The sequence below is a fragment of the Heliconius melpomene genome, chromosome 20, assembly GCF_056956725.1.
Source record: "Heliconius melpomene rosina isolate 202511_hmr_F chromosome 20, ASM5695672v1, whole genome shotgun sequence".
Lineage (NCBI taxonomy): Eukaryota > Metazoa > Arthropoda > Insecta > Lepidoptera > Nymphalidae > Heliconius > Heliconius melpomene.
The window spans coordinates 14,870,448-14,884,011 of record NC_140408.1 but is presented as its reverse complement, the minus strand read 5'-3'; the positions used below and the strand labels follow the sequence as shown (position 1 = coordinate 14,884,011).

The 13,564-nt window shown below is 35.4% G+C and overlaps 1 protein-coding gene across 1 annotated transcript in view; it reads left to right on the top strand.

Moving 5' to 3' along the window:
• Window positions 1-13,564, top strand: part of LOC146528180 (multidrug resistance protein homolog 49-like) — a 40,769-nt gene that overhangs the window by 9,195 nt on the left and 18,010 nt on the right. The window contains exons 2-3 of the mRNA XM_085203972.1: window positions 8,911-9,104; window positions 12,871-13,015. Coding sequence (XP_085060098.1) covers window positions 8,911-9,104; window positions 12,871-13,015 — 339 coding nt within the window. The remainder of the gene's footprint in view (window positions 1-8,910; window positions 9,105-12,870; window positions 13,016-13,564) is intronic.

The following is a 13,564-nucleotide window of genomic DNA, read 5'->3' as shown; positions in this document are numbered from 1 at the left end:
AGAATTCCTTTTTTCCTTAAAATGTACGGAACCCTAAAAAACAGATATATATGTTATATATACCTAAATATACATAGGTAAATATTATATACATGACTATTTGATCGACCAAGTACTCAAAACCACAAACACCTAATGTTAGGTCAATCAAATGAGTAATGTAATAACCTGACTGTGAATAATATAATTTACATTTTTATTATACCTTTTTGAGATCATCGATACTCATCAGAACTTAATACAATAATAGAATGAGTACAATAAACTATTTTTTCACGCTGTATCCCGCGCATCCCGCAGGGCGGGCAAAGGGTTCCGTCAGCCACAGGTGGGTAACGAAGTGGCTTAGCGTTAGGTAGGGAACCTAACCTTGCCTGTTCCATTGGGGATACAGCGTGAAGTGGACAACATTTATTTATATAAAATCTATACTATATTAACTATACTTTTATATAAACTTTAATATGAGTACATGCAAAATTATTAATTTTACATGTAATTGTTAGATATAAACGTTATTTACGATATTTTTCCTGGAAAATTATACTCGTATGTAAATAAGTTACCTACCTGGGTGTTTACTATATGTTTTCGCGCTGTATCCCGCGCATAGCAGTACTGTGCTATGCAGAAGGTTAGGTACGTAGATTTAAGACACTATGTTCCCATTAAGACACTTCCGTTCCCCACTTCCCGCGGAGTTCTGGGGGAATTCCGAATGTAGGGGTGGAACTCACTCGTGTGTTTATAGTAAACATATTTACTTCGGTGGTTATTTAAGTCGTAGATATTGACTTATTGCGTTTTATATTTTAATTAGTTTATACGCGCAGATTCTTACGCTTTATCCCTAGCGGGGTAGTCAGAGAGAACGGAGCGCCAAACGCTACGGTCTCTAGGTACCTCTTACGCCTCGTCCACTGTCATCAACCTCTTCATACATATCCTCCGGGGGGTCCTCGTGCTTTTTACGTGACCTTCCTCCAGTATCATTAATACTGTGGAGATCAACCGAGGTTAAGGGGAGCCCCCTAACTCATGTCCTGGACTATACTATAAACAACAATGTACAAATTTAAATTGTGGCGTTGAGATCCAGTCACCAGTCACCACTCAACAGGCAATGTCTCTAGAGTTCGGCGGCAAGTGAGGAACAGAAGTGTGTTAATGTTTACCCTCGAAAGTGTAACAAACATGCAAAATAAAATAAAATAATAAACTATCTTTCAATGGGACAGATAACAACTGAAATTGTTTTGTATTTAATTTTTCAATTGACAAACTGATATACAAAAAATACATTATTTCATTTTTCTATCATGGTAGGGTAGGCAAAGTGTCAGGACACTATTCTCCACTAGGTAATTCTAGACAGAGACAGCTTGGATGGGGTGACGGAACTAAACGCCGCACTCTATCACCCACAACCATATCGACATTATGACCTCTCATCTTATGACAAAACAAATGTGAAATGCGGAAGTCAACGTCGCGTCGCCGGGGAAATACTTATATTACTACACATTACCACGAATTTGAAATCGAACCTGTAACTAACGTCACATATTTATATGTAGGTATACACACAAACGACTAATGACGAGGAAAATGACAAGGAATATTGTAGAGTAATAGTTTTTTTAAATACCATTTTATACGAGGAAGGAAAAACCGCGTTTAAAAGTATCACTTACTTTATTATATTGTGAATTACGATCGTTATGGGGAACGGCAGCTTCGATCACGAGTTGTTGATGTGTGACACTCCACATAGCCCGCTATGTGCGGTAAATAGATAAATAAAAAAATATGTAACAATTGTCTTAAAGAAAACCACAAACAAACGCCAATTAAAATTGTCGATATGACCCACTTCTTCACGAGTACAACCGCTGAGTCACACGCGTCAACAAATCAATATTTTTCTTACGGAAATTTACTTTAGTATGTACTCGTAGTTTAGTTTAATCAAAATTTTGTATTATATTAAAAAAACAACTTCAAGGTATAGCGTGAAGCAGAATGTATTTTGCATATAGCGGGATAGACAGAGGGAATTTACTGTTAAGACTTATATGCGTGTTAAATGACGGAACTTATTTTTTAATGCTTTCTTCCTTCACGATATAGGACAGAGTGAAAAATATATCACTTGTGATTCTTGCAATTTGCTACTGCACTTGATTTATGAGAATGAGAAAATGATTGATGATCGATATTAATATAATGGAGTACTTGTACCCTCTGCCTATAAAAGATTATCAATTATATCTTTCCATATAACAAATTTTATATTTTTATTGAGGAAAAAACCAAAGTCTCAATGAGAATATTCCAATAATCATTTTCCTAAATCTCAAATGTCAACATACTCGTCGTACTCGTATAATTTCTCCGCGGCCCGGGGACTTCCCCGACTACCGGTACCCTTACCAGTTACCCATATGACAAAATAACTTCTATTGACGTCATGTTGACGTGCAAGTATAGCATGTGACTGTGGATTCGGTTAATTATGGAATTAATGTTAACTGGTATCAAGAAAAATGTTAGTAAAAAGTAATGTTTCGAACTGATTCGTTCCCCCGAGCATTGAACCCACAACTACCGTGTTTCTTTGCCGCAATAATACGTCGTCCGCGCTCAGTAATTTAACTTAAGTATGATAACTGAAGTATTTTGCTCGTCTGTTGCAAGAAACTTTATGATTGTTACTTTCTCCATACACAATAATTACAAGTAAAATCTCTATAAAGTGAAATGTCCAATCACTCCTCGGTTAGCCTGGAGCTGGGATCAGTAGCAAATTTAAAAAAAATAATTAAGTGCGTCCTTTTTATGTATTTTAAGCTGTGGAGGAGTTCCACGGTGGCATAGCTCAACACTTTGTTTTCTATTCCCTCATCACGCTGTGCCCATCACAACAAAAAACATGGGAACCCTAATCTTAAGATATTGCGTTTTCCATCAAGACATTCCATTCAGCCACATGCGGCCACAGGGAACTTAATGTTTCCTCCATTCCTAAGTTCCTTCCCCACTTTCCGCCGATTTCTAGAGGCATTGCGTGTTGGGTGGTGGAATTCAACGCCGCACTATCATTCGAGTATCTAAATCTTAGCTGAAGAGTTTGTTTAGTTAAGCGCGCTAATCTCAGGAACTTCAGGCTATATTGTATCACGTTAGTCTTACTGCAGACATAAGTTGTAATAAGTAAGTAATATGATGGACACAATCATATAAAAGGTATTTACACAAATGGCATTTAAAATAACAAGAATTCAATCAAGTTTCGCAACAAAAAGCCGGTTTCGAATCAAATTTAAAACAATTATTTTGTTTTATTTAATGGTTTTATGTTCTTGTTTATATTCGTGCTCGTGGTACGAGTCGTATAGTCGACGTTATGGTTGGTTCCACTTAAAAACCGGTCAAGTGTGAGTTGGAATAACTCACCTTTATAGCGCCTAATGCCTCCAGTGGTGGGAAAGTGGGAAACGAAGTGTCACACATGTCTACCCTACTATGTGCGGGATACAGCGAGAAGCTGAAAAAAAATTAAAAACAATAAAACTATAAAGAGATAATAGAGAAAAGATTATAGATTCATGGCTGTGTGAGTTTGACTCAAACCAGAACTGCAATCAGAACCTAATAAACTACTTTGCCTCATCACATCATCATTGCGCCATGAAGAACATACTTTGTATTTGTAGTGTATGTATTGATTTGATTGAAGCCGAAGTATTTAATAAGACCGTACAAATGTATTATTTATACGGTTTTATTAAACACCTTCGGCTTCTTTCCCCGCATCACAATGCACAAACCTAGTTTTGGGGGGAACCTAGTGTTAAGACACTCTTTTTCACACATCACCCAGTTTTCGTCACGTAGCGTCTCAAGTAGCGGAACTCAACGCCGCTCTATAATAAAAATCTGTCTTTTAGTAAGCTGTCTCTCCAACATGCGTGATGTGCGTGTAGATAATAAAAAATATATTATATATACATATATGTATAACATAAACATAACGGCCTATACATATATTACATAATAGCCTGATTAAAATACTTGAACTTGGAGCCGAAGGTTATTTTGTTTTAACCGCTGTGACTCAGTTGTTACTCGACGTACAATGATTGTAGGTTCAAAAGGTATAGTAAAACTTATTTGTGTATTTAATTAAGAATATCGAAGACAGAGCACATTTTATTGAGTTTTTATTTTCTTTTGTGCCTTGTACCTTAACGCAGTACCCCTCATATAGCAGGGTAGGCAGAGGGAAGATAGGAAACTTAATGTTAAGACACTCCGTTCACTTCTTCCCGCCGAATTCTGTTAGTATTGCGTGTTTAGTGGCGGAACTCTACTTCGCACTGCTTCGTTACCAGTGCGGGGAAATTGAGAATGAGAATGGAACGCACAACCACACTCATCGCTATACTCAAGACTACAATTTAAAAGCATTGTCCTTGAAAAGATACAGGTAAATTAAGTCACTCATCATTTAGGTTTCAAAAAATCTAGGTTTTCTAAGAATTCCAGTAATTTAGTTATGCCTTTTTTGTATGAGACGCCCTCATTTAACAAAACTTGTTCGGAAAACTGGTTTGGTCAAGACGTAGTGTTCAAGTTGAAGGCATCGGCCGAAGTCACTACATAAACATAATTATGTATATATCACTTATGTGTGTGTGTGTGTGTATGTTCGTTTGTATGCATGTATATCAAGAACAAGTTATTACGCATTGTGACCGCCAGAGCCATACAAATGACAGGAGCAAAACAATGACATTTGAAAATGTGTGAACTTTACAGTTGCTATTTTGATTCATCACCAATATTATGATGTGGGATCGGCGGTCGTGGTGATTGTGCCGCGGCGCTTGTGACCAGTCAATACGCAATATCTGGAAAATACCGGCCGGCAGTGTGTCTAAGCGCTATGTTTCTTTTGCCTTCACTGCTGTGAGAGAGATATAATACGGAGCTAAAACTATGGCACGCCACTGATCTCGATGCTGATGATCTCTAGGGCTGAACGGAGAGGCTATCTGGCTGAAAACGCGACGGTTGTGGTGTCGGTTCCCAGTAGGGGAATGAATCACTTTTATTTCCTCCCTCTTGTAACGACACAAAGCGGAACATGGGAAAAGTGTATCCTATCCTACGCCCTGCACATTTGCACACACAGCACACGCTTGAAAATTTGCTCTCAACTCTTAATGTCTCATTTCAGGAAAGTAGAGATGAGAGTGTCTTAAAACTGGAACAAAACCATCCAAAAATATGTAACATCTCGGTCAGAATCTATTCGGTTACGTGCATTCATATATTACGCAATAATGGGAGACGCGATTTAAAATCTATCAATTAAATATTACGAGTGGAATGAACGTCAATAATCAATTATGTCATGAAAACTAAATAAATATAAGAACATCTAGAAAAGTGTCAAATTTAAATATAATTAGGTATCATGTTTCTCTTTAAGAACTAAGGAACTCTGTCTTTTCAAAATCTTGCGTGGTGCCACGGGTCCATCACGTAGAAACCCTATAGAGAATGTTAAAATATTTTACTGTTACGCATCAGCTAGAATCCATCGCAAAATAACCACAGGCAAGAGAGAGAGAGAGTGAGAGTCGTAGGAAATGCGGAAAGCTTAACTAGAACTATGGAATAGAGGGTGGATGGACTGGGCAGGCACTCGGCTATTGCATAAGGCTAACTTTTTTAATTTTATTTTGTTGATTAATATTTATCATATTACAAATTATTGATAATGCCTACTTATCTTTAATATAATTTGCGTTTATCTGTACCTATTAAACATAAGTATAAACTTCATAATCGGAACGGAAAATCTTAGCACTAGGTTCCCAGGTTCCCTTTGCCTACACAGCTATGTGCTGGATTCATCACAATAAAATTCGTTGCGAAGTTTGAATGACTTTAGCGTTCACCGTAGCGGTGGGAAGCGATTTTGTATAAAATATTAAACATAAAGAAAAGACTTTTATCTATATCTATTTACTTTGTTATTGTAAAGCTAAAGTTTTAAACACGCAGGAAGTAAGGGTTCGAATTGATTATCTTTTAGTCCATTTATTAGGAAATGATTTATGTTATTATTGATTTGTGTTATTATGAAATCATATTAATGAAACCTACTGTAGGCACCTCATAATCTACAATTAGAGTTATAAACCGATCTAAACTCTGAAATCTATCTTGAGATACCGATTTCATTCATAAATCAAATATCTAAGAATAAAAACGGAACCTCAAGATCGACCTCAGACTTGAGAGCGATTTATAAATACGAGCCTTAAAATAGGCGAAGGTATGTCATGTTATAACGTCGGTACTTAATTAGATTAAAAGTAGATGATACGTAACTTGTATAATGTATTATTGCAGAATTAGAGTTGTTAATCTTATGATCAACTCTAATCTATTGTCCTATAAGTGTTTTGGCACCATATATACATACATACCATGTCACGTATGTCACATATGTCACACACCTCTTGAGGCCACCCGTGGCGCAGAGGCACAAGTTCTGAGTTCTATCCCCACTCGAGGAACTAGGTTCCCTCTTTTGCCTTCGCTTATGCATAAGCATAACCTAAGGATAACCTTAGGTGTGTGCGAGGCACAGCGTAAAGCTGGCAAAAATACATTTAGCAATAATTACTTATAGACGTATAGTGTCAATACACTTGACCTTCAGTAACTTACCGTCATAGAGAAAGGTTAAATCCGCGTTAAAATTAACTAGAATCGTTTAATAGCCAGTTTTTTACTGTAAATATATATTACTAAAATAAACTGACAGAGTCGACACGTAGCGGAACGTGGTCCCTTAACTGACAGCTGTGTATTTATATTATATATATTTGACTTTAGTAGAATTAAGTTTGGCAAAGTTTTAGCATATTTTTCAAGCTTCTCGCTGCATCAGAGGGAACCTAGTGGCTTACTACTTACACTTCCGTTCCCGACTTTCTGCTGAATTCTGAACCCTCGTTCAACATACCATTCTCGTTACCAAAGTGAGGAAATTAAAATGTAATATTTAATATTTATTTCCAGTGCGATGTTAAGCGACGCAAGTTGCCACAGTTCTCTGCAATAATCTAGTGCGTAGAGATAAAGCTAAACAACCATTCATAATACTGTTATACACAATAGCATAAAGAATTTATTACAACATTTTAATACCATGTCATGAATAATCTAATATTTTAAAAATTACTTATTTATAATCCAGAATTTTGCGGCTGACTCTATTTTATCAATAGATTTATGATTATTTGATTTAGTTATCAGTTACTGATGAACACGCAACCCTCCTTTAGTAGCAGTCGGTTAATAAAATAGCATATTACGCGACCAGTGACACTTACTCGTAGTTCTCACGATATTGAAACAAACATAACCTTCATTCAAGTATTTATAACTAAACGACTTCTTAGTTTTTGACAATGGAGTGATTTGACACTGTAATGACTCAGTTACGTTACGTACGATAAGGTTATAAGTTCAAATTAGATTGCTTTATTAATTTCCGGTAACATAATATGTAATGCACAGAGAGCCCTATCAGCCTGTTCGAACTCTCCGTTTCCTACTTTTCGACCATATCGCGCAACTTAACACCGCGCTTTATATTTTTAGAGCTGGGAAATACGAGTATATCTCACCAGGGCGTTTATTATAATTATATTTAAAATATGAATTCCGACTGTAGGCCTAACGATTTTGGAGCAATTTTCTATCGTGGAAATGTGTTGCTTTTATTTTCTCTTGCTCTACTATTAATTAATCAAAGTGGGGCGGTGTATTGCGCCACGTGTATTGCGCCACGTGGGGAACGGAATGTCTTAAGCCGTTTGCGGGATACTGCGTGAAAACTAACAAACAATTTACAGATCTCTTTGTTTCCTGCACAAATTAAAACATCAGCATGCGAAGTTACTGCGCCTTAAACGTCACAGTTTATACTCTTTAATTACTCGCAAATAACTGTTTTAAAGCATTCATTAGCAATCTTTATTAATACGAGGAAGACATACAAATAAATTAGTTTTAAGTGATTCTTATTAGTGACTCACGCGATGTCAGCATTATGAACTTTATAGGTTTGTTTTAAATGACATTTTAGTAACCGTTCTCACCCGTCCACAATTATTCATTCAGTTCCGCCACTAAAATGCCGCCGGCGGAGAGTGGAGAGTGGAGAATGGACTGTGTTAACACTAGGTTTCCTCTGCCTCTGCCCATCCTGCTGGAGGCGGGGCACAGCGTGATGTTATGTCCGAGTTGATGGCCACCTGTCTTGTCCTGTCCATCTTGTGAGATCGTAGCACGTGGTGGTGGTGGTTTCTGGCAGCAGGAACCCAGTATTGAATACAAATGAAATCCATGCCCCTTCAATATTATATAAAGTTGCAAAAGTCGATACGAACGTTTACTGCCAATCTACAGAGATGCTAACTGCAACAACAACGGTACAAGCAGATACGAGTATACACTTAGACGTCATTATATGATAAAAGCTTGATTACTTAATATAATTTTGATTCAAATAATATAGTTCTTACTACATTTATATTTAATCTTTCACTTCAAATTATCATTTTGAGTTCAGCTTAGTTCACTTAATGTTACCCTTTTTTTTAAGTTCACGCAACAGACAAGATAGATAGAGGGAACCTTGTTAAGACACTTAACCTTGGGGAACCTAGTTCCATACTCTCCATCTAGTTTAGAGACAATATATGAGTTGTGTTAAGTGGAGATACTCAACGCCGCGTTTTATCTTCTTACCAGAGCGAGGAAATCAAAGCGATTCATCAACTTATTTTTTTATTATTAAATAACATAATCCTGTCTTTTCAGTGGCGTTACTCAACATGGACAGAAATCCTCTCCACCTGTCTTGGTGCCCTCCTGGGGGTCGCGTGCTCCGGGGGGCTCGTAGCCGCTGTCCTGATTTACGGAGAGTTGACGTCACTTTTCATAGTCCGGCACAACGCTGACGAGCTGCCTCCTAAGGCCCTGGTATTACAATTGTTTGGAGGAGGGAGAAAATTGTGAGTATCGTCGTCTTAAAAATATACGCATACTCTAGGTATTAGGTATCTCGACTGTCTGGCTGGCTGTACTTCACAGTTGTGGGTTTGATTCCCTCTAAGACCCCTTAAGGCAAAAGTTTAAAGAAATTAATATTTTGATAGTTGCATTTCAATACATATTTGAAAATGTTGTTTTTTAAGAAATACATTAATATCTGGGATGTTCACAAAAGTTATACCTACCAGAAATACGCTTAAACTTAACGCGCCTGTAACTGAATTGCATCGAATCCGTACTTCTTTTATGGGACTTATGGGTCATAATCAGAAAAAGTGTCCTTTTTGTGTCTTTTCTTGTCCCGCTACTTTGAATGCGTTTTAAAAATACAATTTTAAAGATAATTTAAATATTTTGCCATTTACGATAAATTTATTTATTAACTTAAAGATTTTTGTAATATTTTAAATGTATTATGGCAAATAATAGTATTTTTAGTTAGTTGCAAAAAACCTTTCAAAATGCTTCCATACAATTTTTCGTGTCCCATTCACCACCTTACTTTTTAAGAATTGATTTGTTACGAATGTTTACGGTTTTATTTGATTTCAGATATGTTTATATTACTTTACTTTATGCATAATATTAAATAGAACTACTTTTATTGATACATTATTTAATAAATAATATATATTAGTTAAGTAAATTTGTCCCAAAATATTGTCTTTTTGTTACTCAGGGCTAGTAACGTACAATTAAATTATGAATGCAATTATTTTGGATGGTGTTTAATATTATTTTTTGTTGTGGCACCATATTTCTAAAAGTCAATGCTGTCGTAGCTCCAACAAGTAGTGTTCTCGCAGCAGTTGAGGGGTTCAAATGTTTTAGAGTGAATGCGTGAAATTACATCTCAGGGTTATAAACGGCTTTTATTTTGGTAAGTATTCTATAATTTCGTTTTCTTGTTTATGTTATTTGCTTCTTTTTACAAAATCTCAAAAAAGAACTTCAGTGCTTGCAGATGCAACACGTGGCTTATGAGCAAATATTTAAAAGGGTTAGAATTTCTCAGATTTCATTCTCAATTTCGTTATATTTCGTTACGTAACGAAATTGAGAAAATATGAAGCCTAGTTCACAATTACGGTACCAATGTTTTCTTATATATGTTTATAATAAAATTGTATCGAACCGGTGCTTGTATATGGAAGATATGTATATAAGAAAGAAAAATTGCTGGCATATGAAAAAAACTATTAGTGACTTTTCATAAAGTAAAGTAACCAAAAATAATGATTTTTAGTTTTTTGCTTGTTTGCTTGTTTGTCTTTGTTTGTGCACGCTAATCTCAGAAACAGCTCAACCGATTTAGTTAAAAATATTTTTTTATTCTTCCTGAAATTAGTTGTGATTTTGTGATTATTATTTTTTGATAAATATTTTTGTATTTTTAGTAAGCGTCATGGCTCCTATGTCAAATGCTAAAACATAAAAGATATAGAGAACGTCTTAAAAAAACCAATCCTATTAAATATGAAGATATGCGGAATAAACACTTACAAAGAATTAAACTTAATTCCAGTGATAACGACTCAAATTTTGATATATTTTAAAGTGGATTTAATTTTATCATTAACTTTGTGATCTCTAACTAGAAATATAAGTTTGTTACGTTACGAACTAGCATTATTAAATTGTTAATATTGTCACTTTGTTGTGTTTTCTTGTTACATTTATAATCTGTTAATTCAACGATAGAATCTTTAAAATTTTAATTTGTGTCTCATTAAATAAAAAAAAACAATAGTTTTATTCATATAATATCCTTATTTTGTTGTGTATAATGCCTTATGACATCAGTTTCGTAACAAACATTATCAGTGTTGTTACTTATCAGTTACGTTACGAATTCGAAAATGTCCACTTTTCTGATTATGACCCTTATACGCCCTTACAATAGGATCCCAGAAAACGTCAAACAATTTTCTATATCACGATATTAAAAAGTTGTGAAAAAAACGAAAGCGTCTTAATAGGAATGGAATGTGTTAACACTAAATTCGCAGGTTCCCTATGTCTGAGTGAGCTTGCAAAAAATACAAGAAATAAAAGAATTCCCTTTAAATATAATAGTTACGAAATCAAGCAACATTTAATATTCCACAATTGTCCAAAGTATATAAAGACAACTTCGATATATTGTATGAGTCAAACGCAAAGTAAAAAATTCAAACAAAAAATTAGCCTTCTGTAAGGTGCTGGTGTACCCACTGTAATAAAACATTATTATAACACTTATAGGAGTCAACGTTGATATCATATGCGCTTAAAGAGCGAAAATATTCTACAATGCACTATTAAGTAAATTGGTTTTTGAGACTGACATTACTGACTTTTTTTAAAAAGAAGGTTAAATGAATTTTAATAAAGTTATAAATAAAAAGAGAAAATAATTTAGACTGCCCTGGCGCAGATATAGAACGTCTGATTGTTAACTCGACGGTTTTGAGTTCGTTTTGCACTCGGAAAAATAATTATTTAATGTTTTTATTATTTCGCTCTGACAACAATGCAAATAGCTGTGTTGAGTTCACCTCGCAACACGCAATCCCTCGAAAGTTCACAAGCATGCTGCTGCCACTACATGCCCGCTCCAGAATGCGGCGAAAGGTTCCTCTTGCCTGTTATGTGCTAGACGTAGCGTAAAGCTAAAAAATGTGAGTGTACGGAACACTAAAATGAAATACAACTAGCTCTTAACGGTTTTTTTGCGTTTAAACAATTTTAACCATTCCAAGGTAAAAGTCACGACAACTTCATGACTTCTTTATTTTAGATTGAACCACAAAAACAAAACTAGATTTTATAATATAACGTTTATCCTTATTACATATACTGTAGTATACTGGAGTTTGTGTTTTTGAACGCGCCAATCTCAGGAATTGAAAAAAATATTTTTCTGTTAGGTAGGGTGTCAATTTAGGGACAGAGACTTTATGCTATACTCGTATAAAAATAAGTAAATTAGCTTCACAAATAAGCAAATCCGCTCACAGCAGGTATGTAAACCGCTGGGCCCACTGTAGAAGTTACTTCTATATCACACATAATTCTTAGTTACTTCGTGAAGTAGTATAAATAAAGTTAGTAGTAGTTGAGACACTCCGTTGTCCACGCTGCACAACTCGTTTTCATTTAACAAGTCGTATTTCCTGCTAGTTGCTTTTAGTAGGGAAGTGTGCTTGTAATCGTGGTGGTTGTGGGTGGGTGGTTCAATGCACAATCGAAGGATAAATTATTTTCATTTCCCCCTAGCAAGAAATAAGACAATATTTATCAAATATACAAACAACATAAACAATGACTTTCAAAACACATCGCACATCTCAGGCGACGAAATGACGTCTATTAGATCTTTATTCGATCAGACATCAACTATAAACTGAGATCCCAGGAGCCAGAGACCTACGTCATTTGAGCAAGGCTGACATTAAGGCTGTATGCGTACTTATTAAGCTAGCGCCAACTTAATGTACACGCTCATCTGCGTTAAGGTAGAAATGCTCGTATTAAAATATTTTTTTAAGAATAATGACAAAGACATATCTCTATTCTCTATTCTTTCTACACTAGAGCGAACAAATGAAAATATGAATTACATTAAATTGATTTTTTCGAGTGCGAATCGAACCCACAGCCTGTCGCGTTTACAGTCACACGTGCCATTATTATCTTATATGATAATATTATATATAGAAAATAACAAAAACCTCGGTGTTGCAGAGACGAAGGCAACAGATCTCTCCACATGGACGCTCTTGTCGAAGACTCTCTGTCGTTCGCATATGCAAGCTTCGCTGTGATGTTGTGTCAGATAGCGGCTGCTGCTGGAGCCGTGACCCTTGCTAATTGGGCAGGATCTAGGATGGTAAGTGTGGTTATATGTTTTTGGTTTAACCTACCTCGTCCACTGTCACCAACCTCTTCATACATGCCCTTAGGGGAGTGCTCATGCTTTTTACATGACCTTCCTAAAGTATCATCGATACTGTTTTTGTCCTTATATCGATTATAATATTTCAATGATGCGAGATCCCACGGTATTGAAAGTTCTATCTCGCAAATATCGAGGTCCTTCCTATACAGACTGCGAGATTGGAAACCCTAATTAAGACCATCCTATAATCTATGATGATTGTCATAAATAAAAGGTATCGCTTTAAAGTCAGTTAAATTAAAGTTATATTGGCACGCTCAAAACGCCATATATCAAGAATTCAATTCAATTCATTAAAGTTATGTCTCTAGGCACAACGATTTATTACCATTCTTTATCATTAAATTCTTAAAAATACGTTTTATAAGAAGGCAATTACTGAATACGGTTATTGCTCTTCGTGATAATGAAACTAGTTTTGGATCTTTATAGGTTTTAGTAAATTGGCCTAATCTATGATGGATATATAATATATATTTT